At 38.0% G+C, this 18,599-nt stretch overlaps 1 protein-coding gene across 1 annotated transcript in view; it reads right to left on the bottom strand.

Annotated features, from left to right (window-relative positions):
* Positions 1-18,599, bottom strand: part of LOC125266702 (DIS3-like exonuclease 2) — an 84,479-nt gene that overhangs the window by 45,008 nt on the left and 20,872 nt on the right. The window contains exons 9-12 of the mRNA XM_048187617.1: positions 5,788-5,867; positions 5,345-5,528; positions 1,169-1,255; positions 324-471 (exon numbers count right to left, since the gene is read on the bottom strand). Of these exons, the coding sequence (XP_048043574.1) occupies positions 324-471; positions 1,169-1,255; positions 5,345-5,528; positions 5,788-5,867 (499 nt within the window). The remainder of the gene's footprint in view (positions 1-323; positions 472-1,168; positions 1,256-5,344; positions 5,529-5,787; positions 5,868-18,599) is intronic.

Genomic DNA, 18,599 nt, shown 5'->3' with positions numbered 1-18,599 from the left:
CTTGTAATTATTGGATTAGAAAAATATTACAAATAATATTCAGTATAGTTTTATTTATGCATTAACAGCATAGACAAAAAAAATGATTCTTGGGATTTATGAATCAAAATTGATTCAATAAATGAGATGATTTTTTTTAACAGTGTTCATACATTTAATAAATGTTGCAGTGCATAGTGGAAGCATAGTAGGGACCACTCACAAAGACTCATCTAATGCACAGGCAGTAGGACGTTGAAAACCTCTAGTGGAGTTGGAGCAGATTACATTACATTCAGTCAACCAATAGTCATATGCACCCTGACTCAACAAAAGTAACTCACCGATGGAGGCGGCCAATAGACGGTGCACTATGACATCGGCATAGCGTCGTATAGGTGAAGTGAAGTGTGTGTAGAGAGGCACATTCAGAGCATAATGACAGAAGAACTTCTCATCCTTCAGAGCTCCAGTACAGAAATACACCGCCATCTAAACAGGACAACATAAAATAATTCTAATTAGATCATAAGATCTAAGTTCAACTGAACCATTGCTTTAGTTCTAATAATCTGACACATTAGCTGTGTTGCAATTCAGAGTAAGCTGCCCAACCTGGATGGAATTTTTACGAATATTATATACACACAGGCTGTTCCAAACAGCAGGTCGAAAATTTTTCTGCTTTGTAAGAAAAATCTATTATTAAAAATGCTCCCAATATGGTGGACTACATAAACGGTTTAGTTATGAATAGTTTTTATTGATACTGGATAAAATGCATATTAGTCCTGAATAAAATGCCATTATATAATATTCAGTAATATTATTGATTTGACTGCCCTGACACTATTGGATGAAAACAAAACTTGAAATGAATTGAGCCGGATGACACCACTGTAGTGCTGCATTATAGCCAATTCGACTTGGTTTCATAATTGATGAATTTTGCAACACTGTTATTGAACTGAATTGGATCAATATTGAACTGTCTCAAATAACAATAACTCTATTGTCTTTTTAGAGATGATTTACAGCAGCATTCTTTTTGTATCACTGATCATTTTCCTGATTATTACTGCACAACTGCTTTGAAACAATCTGTAACATATAAAGCATTATGCAAATAAAGGTGACTTGTTGCTGAGAAAGTGGATTTAAACTGTTAATAACAGGAGCACATCTTCACCTGCATTGGCCTGGAGCACATGTGAGTGAGAACTTCTTTCCTGGCAGCCGAATACTTGTCATCACCAAAGTTTTCATTCAGACTCCTCTGTCATAAAAATAGACACAGACTAGTATGAGCACACACATGCAAAAACACACGCACAAACACGGTTTTCGTGTTTCATGAGGACTCTCCATAGACGATTTTTATACTGAAAAAAACTTTACACTCTGTCACCTAAACCTAACCTTTTCAAAAACACTCTGCATTTTTTTTTTTTTTTTTTTTTTTAAAACATCTGTGTTACACATATAAGCCCTGTTCCTTTAGAGGGGAATACCTTTGGGTTGTGCCAATTGTCTGAAGCCCATATAAAATCACGGCAAGCTAAGGGAATGATATGCCACACACACCAAGCTCCGAGAGCTGCCATTTAGCTTTCCCATGTTTTCACAACATACCAAAGCCTATAGTTAACAAGGAAACTGCAATGATTTAAACAAAACAACCTGGGAACCAGAAGCCAAGACTAAGTCCAAATTATAAAATTTTACAAAAGCATGCAGAGAGGACCAATTGGCCACAACATAAATGTCCTCCAGAGAAACATCTCTGAACAGCACCTGGAGAGATGCAACACTCCTAATAGAGTGAACCCTGACACCTAGAGGCAAATTGATTCCACACACCTCATAGATTAATGTGACATCCACTGTTTTGTGGCAGCTAGCCCCTCAAGGTAGCCAACAAAACAAACAAATAACTGCTATTGAGTCAAGGGAGCCAGAACAGCATCTGTGCATTGTGCAAATATGAGGCGCTAAAGCCAGACTGAAAGGAGGAACCCAATTTCTGTATTCTTTGCCCCTGAACACGAACCTGAGGAACTTCCTGTGTCTCTGGATGATCTGAAAATGGAAACAAACATCCTTCAGATCCACCATGACAAACCAGTCTCCTGGTTGAATCTGCAGCAGAATATACTTCAACATTTTGAGTTTGCTTTTGACTTAAGAGTAGTTCAAGCATCTCAGGTCCAAAATAGGATGTAGACAACTACCACTTTCTCCTCTTTCACTAACCGTTGAAGCGAGGAGGACTGCACTGAAATTGGATGGTATACCCCTGATATACGATTCGAAAAACCCACACTACAGAAAGTGAGCAGAAAGAGGCATTAAACTAGAAATGCACTGATTGCAATTTTCTTGGCCTATTCCGATTTTTTTGTAAGTGTGACCTGCTGATACAGATTTTTAGCAATTTTTTTCAAAGACCTATAATTGACAGCATATACAAAAAAAATTTACTTTTCCTCAATGCAAAATTTTATTTTCATAAAAAAGTAAAAAGTGGGTATACAGTATATTCTAAATACTACAAGATATACTAAAGAAATTAAAGTAATCAAATTGTAAAATAACACTGGCTAGTCTTCATTGTAAAAATTAAATACAGATTAATGCTCACAATTAGTTACAAAAGTTATTCAGTTAAGAGCAGAGATTGATTTTCTTTGTCTTTTGTTCTTTTATTAGCATGACAGACAGCAGCAGGAATATTAGACTGCTGTCACTTTAATGCCATGTGTCCACCAAAGCGTTTTTAGCCAGCTGAAAATGCTAAGCGCTCTGCTTAAAACACCCCTGTGAGCGCTTGAGAGCGCTTCAGCTGCGCAGCGGTTTTTTTTCAGTTGACACGCTTTGTTGCTATGATACGGAATATTCACGGCACTGTTACTTATAACTGATTTTGCAGGTAATTTGTTTCAGACTAAAAATGTCGAGACAATGTGGAATTACTTGCTATATATGTTCGGAGACCAGCAATATTAATTTCTCATCCATTTTGTTCCGTTCTCTGCTTGTTGATGTCATTGTACAGCAATAATGTTGTGACAGTTGGTCGGTGTTGTATTTGTCCCGCCCCTCTTCCACTCTGATTGGACGGCTGGCTAAAAAGTGACAGTGATGAGCGCAGCGTTTTACTCAAAGTTGAACATTCTTCAAATCGAGGTGACTAGTAAAAAATGCTGAGCTCTCAGCGCTTGAGCGTGAAAAAGACGCTCAGCGCCTCGTTACGCTCCTGGCGTTTAAAAAAAACGCGGTGTTCCCATTGAAAACAATTGAAAAAGTACGCTAGCAGCTGGAAAAAAACGCTTTGGTGGACACATGGCCTAAGAGTTTATGAACGGATTCAAAATACTGTTACACATTTTTCTCAACTAATTATGTTCCAAAACTGACTGTGTTTAACTGGATACTCACCAAGATGGGCATTTTGACATAATTTTGTTTCTATTGGACTGTTTAAGCACAGTAAGCCACTCATTTTGGTACTTGCGACTCACAAGCAGAAAAAATAGCTGACACCATGCACAACTGAGCTGGCATGATTATATACCAAGCGTGCCACACGAGTCCTGAAAAGTGAAGCCAAAGAATCTCGATTGCACCCAGGTGGCTGGATGCAGTATAGCTCATAAACCCCGCCCTCTCCATGTAATGTAATGGGACGTGAGACAAACTAAACAGTCAAATTACACATCAAATATTTTTTTCCAAAGATGGTTTCTGTCATTTTAGGCAGTTATCATCACACTGATGTTAGTTAAAGTGTTCGTTCTTTAAATAGTTTGTTTTTAGTTAGTTATTTGATGCTATAAAAATGCATGTTTTGACGTAATGATTGACAGCTGAGATTGACAGCTTCTCTGAGCAAAGTAGTCACTGAAGCACAAAATGACTTTTTCCTAGATCATTGGGAGGAGATTGGAGCTTTAACTTTAATTTCTACATTTCCAGAACTGTTTATTTCACACCGACATAATGAGTTGTTCTGCAGTATTAACCGATTCTGCAGAAGTGTGGGCAGGATCTTGAAATCACGGCTCCACTTCGCACTCACTACTGTGCAGACTCGGGCTCCAAGTTCACTATGCACAGACTCGAGACTCAAGATGTCAGCACCATATTGGCACACTGGCAGCTTCACTTATTACAATGAAAGAGAGCAAAGGTGTGTTGTCCATCTTTTGTTACAGTCTATGTTATATACAGACAATCAGCACCACCCACAGTTCTTCCCATAGCATCAGCTACAGATGCAGCATCAAGTTAACCTATGAAAAGGAACATTATTTAGTATGATTTATAAGCTGCTTTCATCAAGGGCACCATAAATTTAGTTTGTTATAGTAAAAAAAATTCAGGTTTTGCTATCCTTGTGGGGTCACAACATTGGGAATGCCACACATATACGCACTCACAAATATATATATATATATATATATATATATATATATATATATATATATATATATATATATATATATATATATATATATATATATATATATATATATATATATATACATATATATATATATATATATATATATATATATATATATATATATATATATATATATATATATATATATATATATATATATATATATATATATATATATATATATATATATATATATATATATATATATATATATATATATATATATATATATATATATATATACACATAGTGACTCCACAATGAAAACAGTGGGATTCCTTAGTTTAGTGCCCAGAAAATGCCATACTTTCTAACATTATAAATCTCATATCCTAACCTAAAAGTTTGTTTTTTTTGGTCAAGAATGCCACAATATGTTTCTGGAAGTAAAAATCAAAATTTTTCTATTAACAATTTAACAATTGGACATCCACTTTTAAGTAGGCTTTTTGATCGTGAAGTGGAGATTGAATATCAAGGTTACCTTTAACTGCATCTTGACATATCCCAATGGTAACACTTTGTTATTTGTGGTAACCTTTAAAACATTCCTGTTAACTGGCAATAAATCACTGCTTTAATTATTAGCAAGAATTCAGAAAGGCCACATAACTATATAGCATTAGAAAGGCCATATAACAGTAGCCTAAAATAACACCAAAATAGCTATTTGGCTATTGGTTAACATTTTCCAATGGTCCATGCAGCCTAGGCGACATCAGCAAAAAGCACTGTTGTTTCAAAAGTTGTGCAAGTCATGACATATGATGAAAGATTATACTTTCACTTTCAGTGAGGACAAAACAATTACTTGACATTGAACATCTGTCACATTGTTCCTGGTTGGGATCTGGAAGTCAATTATGTTGGTATGCTGTTAACATAGTTTGTGATACCCACATGGAGTGCTCCAGACGAGGAGAAGTCAATGTCAAGGCCCATCTGTTCACAAAACTCCTGCAGGTCATCCACCATCTTGCTCTGGGGTGGCGGATGTCTCCGCAGTAGGGCTAATTCTGGGTATGTGCGGTAGATCTGATGGGCAACCGCCATGTTTGCCAGCAACATGAACTCCTCCACCAGTCTGTATGACACAGGGCATGTGATTCATTGTTCAGAAGCTCAATATGAAGGTGTTTAGGGCCACATGTTGTGCAATACCAGAACAGGAGGTGACCAGTTTAACAACACTAAGAAATTACAACCAGCAAAAGGACAGAACAGAAACAAAGCTGGCTTTAGATGACAAAGCATGCATGCCCACTTACACTGCTTATTGGTGAGTATTTTATCACATAAACCACAGTCAGAGTCATATCAACTGCTTTTGTGTACATTCTTACTTGTTGCTGTCCCGATACTGATAGATATAACAGCCCTGAGGCATGCTGGACTCCTTATCGAGGGTGAAAGATAGCTTAAGCTGTAACCAGGAAATGTCAACAAATTAATTAGACAAAAATAACTGTAACTGTAATTCAAACAGATCATTAAAACATCCAGATGCAAATTACATCCTGTAGGATTTTCCCATCATTTAGAACAGTGCTTTTCAATCCTGTCCTGGGGACCCCTCACCATTGCACACTTTGGTTCAATTACCAAACTGACAATGAAAAATACATATAAAGCATTTATTAATCTTAGTTAATTTTAATTTCTTAGTTAATGTTTAATAACACTACTAACATCAAAAGGTGTGTAACTTAAGTGACCTGAGCTAATCTGACAACAATCAGTTGTATCCTTTATCGGTAGCACTTTATTTTACAGTACGTGTACGTACCTGGTACATATATAGTAATTATGTTGTACATACAAGTAAAAGAGTGCTAACACAAGGTACTTACCTGACATGTATGTACATGGAAACTAATAAGAAACACTGCTGTACTTTCCAATGGTACAAACATGGTAACTACTTTTGACCTAGACAAGTGTTGGGTAATAACAGGCACTTACTTATAGTGTCTATATATCTATATATGGTAACTAACAGACACATTACTGTACTTACTAATGGTATGTACATGGTAACTATGTTGTACTTATGGACAAGTGTGGGTAATAACAGGCACTTATTTATGGTAACTAGTAAGACACATTACTGTACTTACTAGTGGTATATACATGGCAACAATGTTGTACTCACGGACAAGAGTGGACACAAATAACTAGGGGTGTAACGATATGCTCAGGTCACAATACGGTACGTATCTCGATACTGGGTTCACGATACGATACGTGTCACAATATTTTGAACAAAATGAAACTGAAATTCAAATAACAGATTTATTTAAAAAATATTAACAAATTTCAATAACTTTGTTGTACACACAAGATCACATTTCAAGGTTTAATAAAAACCTTCTGTATTCAAATTAACAGCTGAATAAGTCTGTCTGTCACTGAAAAAAATGTTAAATTTAACATGAACTTACAAATTAAGAATCCTAAGGGACCGTTCACATATCGCGTCTAAAAACTCGTAGAAAGGCGCGGCCGCACTGCTTCTCCCTTCTCCTTTTTTCCAAAGCGTTTGCGCTCTCGTGCCATCTGTCGTTGCTATGCAACCATGAACTGCGCTCTCCACGAGGAGTAGGAAGTTTCAGCAAAGGATAAATTGATTTCTATCCCTTGCATTAGTTTTACTACTATATATATTTATGGAGATAAGATATAAAAAAACCACCATGTACAGCTATGATCAGCTGTTCGGCTGAGATTTTGATGTTTTGTTATGGAAAGACCATAGCTGGTCAGTCGGTTCTTGTCACATGATCTGCGGTGCGCTTGCGGCATTCTGAAAAGTTGAGAATTTTTCATCTCAATGCGTCTGGAAAACGCACCGCATGCGCGTCACGACCGCGTTGCTTCCATTGTGAGCGCGCCTGCCGCGCGGCTACATTAACTGACTTGCACACGGAAAAGACGCAATATGTGAAAGGCCCCTAAGACAGAACTTCTTAAAGCAAAGGAACGCAAGCATCTTTTGCTTTTCTGTGAGCACAGCTTGTAGCACTGTGGTGAAAGAAAGCCATGACTTAACTCACACAACCAAGCAAGAGAGTGACAAGAGAAATGTTTAAACCTGCTTGCAAGATTCGATGTGTGTGCGAAACACTTACTGAACTAGGGGAGCTGATTGAGACACACCCTTAATATGGGGTGACAACCTGGGTTCTCTCACTGCCACTGCGTGCATTGTCAATAACAACAGCAGCACTATGAGGAGCCCAGACGTCAGACTTCTGTCGGATTTCTGCAACTGCGATGAAAGGACACGCGATGCTGTTGCAGAGTAGGTCACGTCGGCAGCTCAACCTATAAGATTAGACTGCCAATCATATCGTAAAAGCAGGGTATCTGCACATATGAACAAGTTAAATTTAAGACTTAAGACCTTTTTAATACCACCTTACATGAAATTTAAGACCAAACCTGCGATGGAAACACACACACAAATACAGGTGCTGGTCATATAATTAGAATATTGTGAAAAAGTTCATTTTTTTATTGTAAATTATTTAAAAAATTAAACTTTCATATATTCTAGATTCCCTACATGTAAAGTAAAACATTTCAAAAGTTTTTTTTTTAAAAGATTTGTTGATTAGAGCGTACAGCTAATGATAGTCCAACATCCTGTATCTCAAAATATTAGAATATTTACATTTGAGTTTCATTAAATGACCATCCCTACAGTATAAATTCTGGGTATCTCTTGTTCTTTGAAACCACAATAATGGGGAAGACTGCAGACTTGGCAATGGTCCAGGAGACAATCATTGACACCCTCCACAAAGAGAGTAAGTCACAGAAGGTCAATACTGAATGGGGTGGCAGTTTATAGAGTGATGTATCAAAGCATATTAAATGCAAAGTTGACTAGAAAGAAGAAACTGGGTAGGCAAAGGTGCACAAGCAACAGGGATGACCACAAGCTTGAGAATACTGTCAAGTAAAGCCGATTCAAACACTTGGGAGAGCTTCACAATGAGTAGAATGAAGCCAGAGTCAGCGCATCAAGAGTCACCACACATCTTCATGAAAAGGACTACCAAGCCACTTCTGAAACAGAAACAACGTCAGAAGCATCTTACCTGGGCTAAGGAGAAAAAGAACTGGACAGTGAACAGTGGCCGAAAGTCCTCTTTTCAGATAAAAGTAAATTTTGCATTTCATGTTGAAATCATGGTCCCAGAGTCTGAAGGAAGACTGGAGAGGACAGAATCCAAGCTGCTTGAAGTCTAGTGTGAAGTTTCTGAAGTCAGTAATGATTTGGGGGGGCGTGACATCTGCTGGTGTTGGTCCATTGTGTTTTATCAAGTGCAAAGTCAATGCAGCCATTTTCCAGGAGATTTTGGAGCACTTTATGCTTCCATCTGCTGACAAGCTTTATGGAGATGCTGATTTTCTTTTCCAGCAGGACTTTAGCACCTGCCCACAGTGCAAAAACCACTTCCAAGTGGTTTGCTGACCATGATATTACTGTGTTTTATTGGCCAGCCAACATGCCTGACCCCTGAATCTATGGGATATTTTCAAGAGAAAGATGAGAAACAGTCGCTCCAACAATATACAGATGATCTGAAGGCTCAATAGTGCCTCAGCAGTGCCACAGGCTGATCACTTCCATGCCACACTTCACTGATGCTGTAATTTGTGCTAGGAGCAAGTCATTTGCTGTAATATGTGCTGCCGACCAAGTATTGAGTGCACAAATGAACATACTTTAAAGAACTTGAACTTTTCTGTTTTGAAAATCCATTTTTTGATTGATCTTAGGAAATATTCTAATATTTTGAGATACTGGATTTTGGACTTTCATGAGATGTAAGCGCTAATCATCAAAATTAAAAAAAAAAAAGAAACTTGTGAAATGTTTTACTTTACATGTAGGGAATCTATAATATATGAAAGTTTCATTTTTAAAAATAATTTACAATAAAAAAAAAAGAACTTTTTGATGATATTCTAATTATATGACCAGCACCTGTATATTATTTATATATATATATATATATATATATATATATATATATATATATATATATATATTTTTTTTTTTTTTTTTTTTTTTTTTACATATCAGGCATGTGATCAGCTAGAGATAAAAAAAAAAGCAGGAAAGTCTGACCCCGCACCCAAGCCACGTCCCGGCACCTTTTTTTTTAAAAACATATATTTTATCACATTAAAAGCCATGTCATATACTGTAATAATACATACTATTGTTCTGTAAAAATAAAAAGCAGCATTTAATAATTATGATAATAATTATATATAATATAATATATAATATATTAAATGTATTAATAGAATTGTTAATATTAAAGTACCTGCAAAATGTTTGGAAACAATTATTGATTTTAAAATAAGTCCCTTCTGCTCACCAGGGCTGCATTTATTTGATCAAAAATACAGTAAAAACAGCAACATTGTGAAATATTCTTACAAATAAAAAAAAGTTTTCTGTATTTTATAAAAAATATTTTATAAAATGTAATTTATTCCTGTGATAATTTTCAGCATCATTACTCCAGTCTTTAGTGCCACATGATCCTTCAGAAATCATTACAATTTGATGCTCAAGAAACATTTATGATTATTATCAATGTTGAAAACAGCTGTGATGTTTCATATTTTTGTGGAAATGGTGATATTTGTTAGTTTTCTTTGAAAAATAGGAAGTTCAATGAACAGCATTTATTTGAAATTATATTACATGTATTTATTAAATATATTATTTATTAAAGTATTTATTAAATAGAAATATTCTGTAACATTTTAATTGTCTTCACTCTTCACTCACTTTATCACTTTAAAGTATGATGAATTAAAGTATTAATTTTTCTGTTTTTTTTTTTAATCTTACCACAAATGTTTAAATTGGATTTCCACAAAAATAAAGCAGCAAAAACTGCATTTTAACATTGTTAATATAAATAGTACAATATAGTATAGTATAATATTATATAAAAATCAGAATTATATACGATTCTAATCATAGACATATAATAAACACTAGACGCCCCATTGGCCGCTGGACCGTACGTCAACAGCGCCGCCATGTTTTGCGGGGCAACATTCCCATAACTCTCATAACTGGAATTGAGAAAAATGCCTGCTTCGTGTGCTGCTTGGGGCTGTACAAATTGCTGCACAATTGAAAACCGGTCTCGGGGAATAACCTTTCACAGGTAAGACTGAACATTTGTTTCTGGTTGTATTTGGTCATTATATAATTGATAGTAGTTGGCCACCGGAGTCAGTCAGACTAAAATAGCTAGCGATGTCACTAGTTAGCTGTGAAAGTTGAGACGTGATTTACATGATTTCTAATATAGTTTTAGCTTATGTTATTTTATAAACTAAAGTTTAAATATGCATCTCTATTTTATTAAAACTGACTTTTATGACAAGTGCTCATTACGGCTAGGTGACTGATATTTTGTTAAACTTAATCTAACCCTTACTGTAACGCAGGGTTGGGGAGTAACGAAATACATGTAACGACGTTACGTATTTAAAATACAAAATTTGAGTAACTGTATTTCGTTACAATTACATTTTAAATAGATGGTAATCAAATTACAGTTACTTTAAAAAAGTATTTTAGATTACCAAAGTGATTACTTTGAATTTTTATGTCATTTATTTCATTTAATAGGCTATTAACGTAAGCTGTTTGAGGATTTTTAACCAACGAGCCAATGTTGATGATTCTCCGACGCTGTCTGTTTAAACCAAACATAAAAAAAACGTGCGCAGCCTGTTCAGATATTGGCAACCTACAGAGTGCAGACATGCAATCGCACGCAGAAAAATGGACGGGAAAACAGGGCATAACGCATTTCTCTAGTGGAAATTCAAAGACAGTTTTACTTATAAACATGAAAAAGGAAGTACAGTAACATCATAGTGCAATGCAAGCTATGGCTACTGCAACAAAACTTCTATCGGCTTCAAAGGATTTAACATCTAATCTGAAAAAGCATCTTGAGGTAGGCCTAAGATGTTCTTGGTGTTTAAAAATGTTATTTTCCTTATTTACTCCTTATTTTCCTATTTACTCGTACGTTGAGCTTTATATGGTTATCATTAGCCTACGTTTAATATTTAAGAATTTATTAGGTCTTTGAAAAATAACACAATCCTCATAGAATTAACATCCACATGCGTTAAATAACGCATGTCACTAAAACTGTCACTAAAACAAATTCCTAGTATGTGTAAACAACATACCTGGCAATAAAGCTCTTTCTTTCTCTTTCTGATAATGTTTTATAAAGCCAATTTCTTGGTGTACTTTACAGACAAACTTTAAATCTTAATCATTCTTTCCAAATGTTTAGGTATATGGCGCGTGCGCGAGTTCATGATCAAAATAGAGATGTAGTAGCCCACACTGGTCATAAATCCAAAGGTGTTTTAGTTTTATTTTGGTCTATCTTTATTCCGGGCTTGCAAACAAACTGCTTTGTAATAATTTCCCAAAATTTCAGGAAATATTTACTAAGTCTGTAAACAGGACGTTAACACAGGCACACGCTGAAAACGGACATAAAGAGGAGAACAGACGCGCCCACAGAGAATATACTGCACCATGCACAAGCTCACTGCTCGCCAAATATAGGAAGAATAATATAAATATTGAATTGGGGTTGATATGAATGTATCTCTGAAGGGAACTGTCTTCAGAAAAGTTTTGATGGCTTTTCCTCTTATCTCCAGTATAGCTGTAACCATGGAAACGCTATATCACTGCTGTTCCACAAGTGCCACCTAGTGTCAGAGAGTGACTTTGCATTTCATTCAGTCTGTCTGCTGATTGTGTTTTGTTATGTAGCAAAATTTCACAAAGCTAAAGTCAGACCATGCTATTAATCTTGAAATTATACAATAATTTAAATGAAAAACAACTGCTCATGCTCATGTTCATAACATCTTTGTTGGGACTGTGATAAAAATCCAGTGTTTGCCTCTAATATCAAAGAGCTACACATATTTTTTGAACAAATAAACAACAAATAAATTTGCAACCAGTATCAGAATCGGCCAATTTGCTTCTATTAGCCACGAAAAATCAAAATAGGTGCATCACTAATAATAATTTAAAAAATAAAAATAAATAAAGGATTATTTAAAAAATCTAATATTTTTTTTCTTTGCTGTTTGTTGTTTATATGGTTAATATTGATGAAGCTATCAGTGCTCTAAGGTTAAATATAAGTATAAACATATTTATACTAGGGATAATTCACACAAAATGATCATATGTTTTTTCCAAACCTGTAAAATGTGGTGGTGGAGAGATGCAAAAAACTGTTGAGAAACCGTAGGTGATTCAGCTTTGAATATAGGCCTTCTTTCGAGATTATTGGGTAGATCATTTCACTTCATTTTGTTTTCTTTATAAACATTCTAAATGTTACAAACAAACTTTGTTAATAAAACAATTTAAACCACTGTGTCAATTCGACTCTATACACCAATAAAACAACCTAAATTATTAACAATATTTTATTGTTGTTATTTAATATTTTGTTATCCTTTGATGCACATCTTTACAAATATAAAAATATAATTTAGGAATGATATATCACTAGTAATTATATATAGATGTGATGTTAAAAGAAACAAATATTTTCTTAATTTGTTTATCAAGATTTTGAAATTCTTTACCAACACATAGGTTATGTCTAATAAACTGCAGATATATATTTTGTAACTGATGTTAAAAATACAATTGAGTGGAAAACCAAATCCTGGTGTTACGGTACACAGGAGGCAGACACAGATGTAAACAGGTAACTTGCGTTTATTGACACCAGTAGAGCATAGAGCATGAAACAGGTAAGCAGAGTAGAGTCAATGGAAGATTTGATGATAATGATGGAGATAGTTACTGTCCTTTTCCTTTCAGATATGTACACGCTGGAGCTTGGAGATCGCTGGAGGTGACTGGAGCTGACTGGAGCACACCCACACAGAAGACGAGGCACACAGAGGGAAGGAGACACGCTGGAGACAGGTAGGTATGGAATGAGGAGTCCTTGAGGTAAGCATTAACAGAAGTATATGCGAACGAGACCGGACATGGAGTGCTGTGTGTGTGTGCTCTTTATGGTGCTGCTGATGAGTGTGGTGATGAGGTGCAGGTGGCGGTGATCAGTACTCTGGGGATAGTGTGCGCTGGGATTGGTTGATGTTGGAACCTGACGTGTCTGTGACAGCACCCCCCCCTCCTCTACGGCCCGCTCCTGAGGGCCGAGGACCCAGACGTCGTGGTGGTCGTCCTCTTCCCCGCGGTGCCGGTCTGTCAGGGTGGTTGTCGTGGAAAGTTTGGAGTAAGTTGGGATCAAGGATGTCGTTTCTTGGGACCCATGAGCGTTCCTCGGGGCCGTATCCTTCCCAGTCGACTAAGTATTCCAGCTGACCACCACGACACCGGGAGTCCAAAATCTCATGAACCTCGTATGCTGCGCCGTCCTCCAGGATGAGTGGAAGGGGGGGTTCGGCGGGAGCCACGTCAGGAGAGAGCAGAAGGGTGGTAAGGTTTGAGGAGTGAGACGTGGAAAGTGGAGTGAATGCGGTACCCTTGTGGTAGCTGGAGTTGGTAAGTGACTGGGTTGACCTGCTTGATGATGGGAAATGGGCCAATGAACCTGGGACTCAGCTTTCTGCAGGGCAGACGCAGTCTGATGTCCCGGGTGGACAGCCAAACCTTCTGACCGGGCTGGAAGACAGGGGTGTCGGAACATCGAAGGTCAGCTGTCATTCTGCGTCTGCGCAGGGCTCGTTGCAGCTGATGGTGCACTGAGTTCCAGACCCTCTCGCTCTCTCTGAACCAGTAATCCACTGCCGGAACGTTAGAGGGTTCCCCGGTCCAGGGGAACAGTGGGGGTTGGTAGTCGAGTACACACTGGAATGGTGTGAGTCCTGTAGTCGACTGCCGGAGAGAGTTCTGAGCGTACTCGGCCCAACCCAGGAACTGGTCCCAAGAGTCCTGGTGGTCATGACAGAAGGTACGGAGGAAGCGGACGATCTCCTGGACCTTCCTTTCCGTCTGCCCGTTCGACTGCGGATGGTATCCCGAAGTTAGGCTGACGGCCACACCTAGGAGGGAATGGAATGCCTTCCACACTCTGGAGATGAACTGGGGTCCTCTATCTGATACTTTTGGCAGAACGAAGATACTCCAGGTTTTTGTGGTCTGTTAGCACCAGGAACGCATGTTTGGCTCCCTCCAGCCAATGTCTCCACTCTTCCAAGGCAAGATTAACAGCTAGGAGTTCCCTGTCACCGATGGAGTAGTTGACTTCCGCCGGGCTGAGCTTGTGGGAGAAGAAGGCGCATGGATGGAGTCTACTTGGCGTCCCCTGCTGCTGCGACAACACCGCTCCCACTCTGGTGGTAGAGGCATCCACCTCTACGATGAAGGGTTGTTCTGGATCGGGGTGAACGAGGGAGCGGTGGTGAAGGCTTCCTTGAGGCGGTTAAAGGCGTTGGTGGCTGCTGGGTTCCAGGACAGAGACTTGGGCTTGTTTCGGAGAAGGCTGGTAAGTGGATGGGTGATGGAGCTGTAGTCTTTGATGAATCGACGGTAGAAGTTTGAGAATCCAAGGAAGCGCTGTAACTCTTTGATGGTAGTGGGTTCTGGCCAGTTGGTGATGGACTCCACCTTCCTCTCGTCCATCTGGATGCCACTGTGGTCAATGATGTATCCGAGGAATGAGACGGTGGGTTGATGGAATGAACACTTTTCTGCTTTGAGGAATAGATGGAACTGGCGTAGACGGGTGAGGACCTCCGCAACGTGTCGGCGATGTTCGGCCTGGCTCCGGGAGTAGATGAGTATATCGATGTAGACTAGGACGAAGCGGTTGAGGAACTCCCGGAGCACCTCGTGTATGAAGTCCTGGAATACGGAGGGGGCGTTGACCAGGCCATATGGCATGACAAGGTACTCATAGTGACCAGTAGGGGTGATGAAGGCGGTCTTCCACTCGTCCCCCTCACGTATCCGGATGAGGTTGTACGCGCTGCGGAGGTCCAGCTTCGTGAACACAGTGGCACCACGGAGATGTTCCAGGGCCGCTGGGACAAGATGAAGGGGATACCTGAATTTGATGGTGATTTTGTTGAGAGAGCGATAGTCAATGCATGGCCGCAAGCCTCCGTCCTTTTTAGCCACAAAGAAGAAACTGGAAGCAGCAGGGGAAGTAGACGGCCTGATGTATCCTTGGGCTAGGGCCTCCTTGATGTAATCCTCCATGGCCTTCTCCTCCGGGATGGATAGTGGGTAGATCTTACCCTTCGGCACTGGTTCACCCGGAAGCAGGTCGATAGCACAGTCCCATGGCCGATGTGGAGGCAGCTTGGAAGCCCTCTGTGGGCAGAAGACATCGCTGAAGGGGGTGTAACACTTGGGGATGTCGATGGAGCGTTGTTCAACTGGACTCTCGATGGATGTAGCACAGAGGGAGAGATCAGAAGATGGAGAAGATGGCACAGGAAGTTCAGTTAGACAGCGAGAGAAACAGGTGTCGCCCCACTTCAGGATTTCGCCCCTCTTCCAAGAGATGGTCGGGTTGTGCTGCTCCAACCAGGGGCGCCCTAGAACCACGTCAGCAGTGGAATCCTCCAGAACCAGCAGATGTAATTCCTCTTGATGGAGTAGACCGACTTGAAGCTTGAGGGGTCCTGCTACAGTGCGGACATGCTTACGGCTGAGAGGCTTGCCAGTTATGGAGTTGATCTGGTAGATCGTCGGAGACGGAGAGGTCTTGAGACGTAGCTGCCGGCAGAGGGCGCCGGAGACGAAGTTGCCGGCTGAACCTGAGTCGAGGAGCACAACAACCACTGTAAGGGAGATATCAGCGGCAGTAAGATTGACGACAGTGGTGAGTGGTTTCATCTTTGGAGTAGAAGGAATGATGGCACTCACCATGGGTCGAGGAGGTCGAGTGGGGCACGCTGCAATCGCATGCCAAGTAGCTAGGACCCACTTTATATTAAGTGGCCTTAACTACTATGTACTTACATTTAAATTACTCATTTAATACAATGCACTTATTGTGTACATACATGTTTTTACATTGTACTTATATTTTAAAAACATCTGCATGTAATTACATCTGTAATTAATTTCTGTATTTACATTTATAATTACACTGTTGACCCATCCCTTACACCTTACCCCTACCCTTAAACCTACCCATACCACCAAAGCTTTCCCTAACCTTACCCATACCCCACCTCAATAGCTGCAAATTTGTTTTGCAATTCAAAATGAACCCAATAAGTACATTGTACTTATTTTTTGATGTAAGTACATAGTAGTTAAGGCCACTTAATATAAAGTGGGACCTTTATTTCTTTTTCAGCCCATTGCAACCACGGCTACACAAGCCTCAATGAAAGCTGAGGAGAGCCCGTCAGTGCACTGTTCTCATCATTTCCAAGAGACTGATGGAAAATATATAGCCTTTTGTTGTTATTATTATTATACCAATACTATATTATTATTGTACTAGTCACTATTTAATTTACTATTTTTATTATTGTCTATATTATTCTGCAATTGATATTACATTGTATTTGCGATTATTATTATTATTATTATTATTATACCATTACTATTATTATCATAGTTATGATGTTATATTATTGTCTATATTCTGTAAATGATACTACATATTCTATTGCTATTATTATAGTATTATTATACTATATGCTATTATCAATATATTATTATATTATATTGTTGTACTTATACTATTTTATAAATGTTCTATTCATTACTATTTTATTTGCTGTATACTGTTTGTTTATTGACAATATTATATACTTTATTATTGACTATATTATTATATTATATACTACACAAACTATTTCTTATAGTGTATAACAAACTATTTACTATTCTCAATTTCTTTATTTGCAATGCACTGTAGTTGTACCATATCATATGTATTACCATAAAGGATCCATCGGTTATCTTTGTTGTTGTATGTTTTTGGAGTATCTATCTGTATCATTTTAGTGCTGTAAAAATACAGAAAGCAGCCTGTGTGATTTGTATTTAATGATTTGTTTAATTTTATTAATGGTGGTCGATACTAAGCTCAAGAAAAGCTTAAATTGCGTTAAAGACAGAAAATCCCTTTTTTACATAAGAAAACTTTATTTAATTTAACGTGAAAATTTAATTACAAGCCTGAGCTTTGACTATTTCTTAATTAAAATAAATATTTTATTTGTATAACTATAGAGATTTTAAGTAACTAGAACTTTTTGTACACCACCTACATTATAAACCACTGAAATTGGTTGATAAATGTAAACGTTATTTTTGTTTTTATCCAGAAAAACCACAGCTTGTCCGTTTACTTGTGTTTGTTAACAGCGCAGTCTTGCCCCGCACAAATATGGCGGACTCAATGACGTATCGCAGCAACAGTCCAAAGCGGCCAATAGGGTGTCTAGTGTTTATTATATGTCTATGATTCTAATGACTAATATTGCGTTCCCAAATGCAAATTTAAACGTCACAAACAAAGTAGCATTTACAGTTAATCGAAAATGAAAACACCACTGCTACAGCAAGCATGCAGCGCGTCAGACTATTATTACATCACAGCCGTTGCGAATTATATATTAAATTCCCACCACCATTCATAAAAAAAGTTACCGAACACATTTCAGCGCTGATTCTACTCGCATTTGGTGCGTTGACCCATTTGAACTATTTTAGGGACCATTCATATGTCGCGTCTAAAAACGCATGGGTGCCGCTTTCTCCTTTCCAAAGCACTCGGGCGCTGCGGTGGCGTCTGCAACCATGAGCTGCGCTTTTCATGACAAGTTTGTTTCAGCAAAGGATATATGGATTTCCAGCACCGAAAATCACTTGCAATAGCTCTGCTACAGCAGATTTATTTAAAAATGTGTATCCGTGTACAGCTCTGATCAAATATTCTTACATCTTTACTGAGCTTTGTCCTGACCATTCCGTCGGTGATGTATTAGAAAACATAAAACATAACATACATAAAACATTTTTGTGGTAAAGCAATGAACCTATCGAATCTGAATTTAAGACATTTTAAGACTTTTTAAGGCCTTTTATTAGGAAAAATATATTTAA

Source organism: Megalobrama amblycephala, linkage group LG4, assembly GCF_018812025.1.
Source record: "Megalobrama amblycephala isolate DHTTF-2021 linkage group LG4, ASM1881202v1, whole genome shotgun sequence".
Classification (NCBI taxonomy): Eukaryota; Metazoa; Chordata; class Actinopteri; order Cypriniformes; family Xenocyprididae; genus Megalobrama; species Megalobrama amblycephala.
This window is presented reverse-complemented; position numbering and strand designations above follow the sequence as displayed.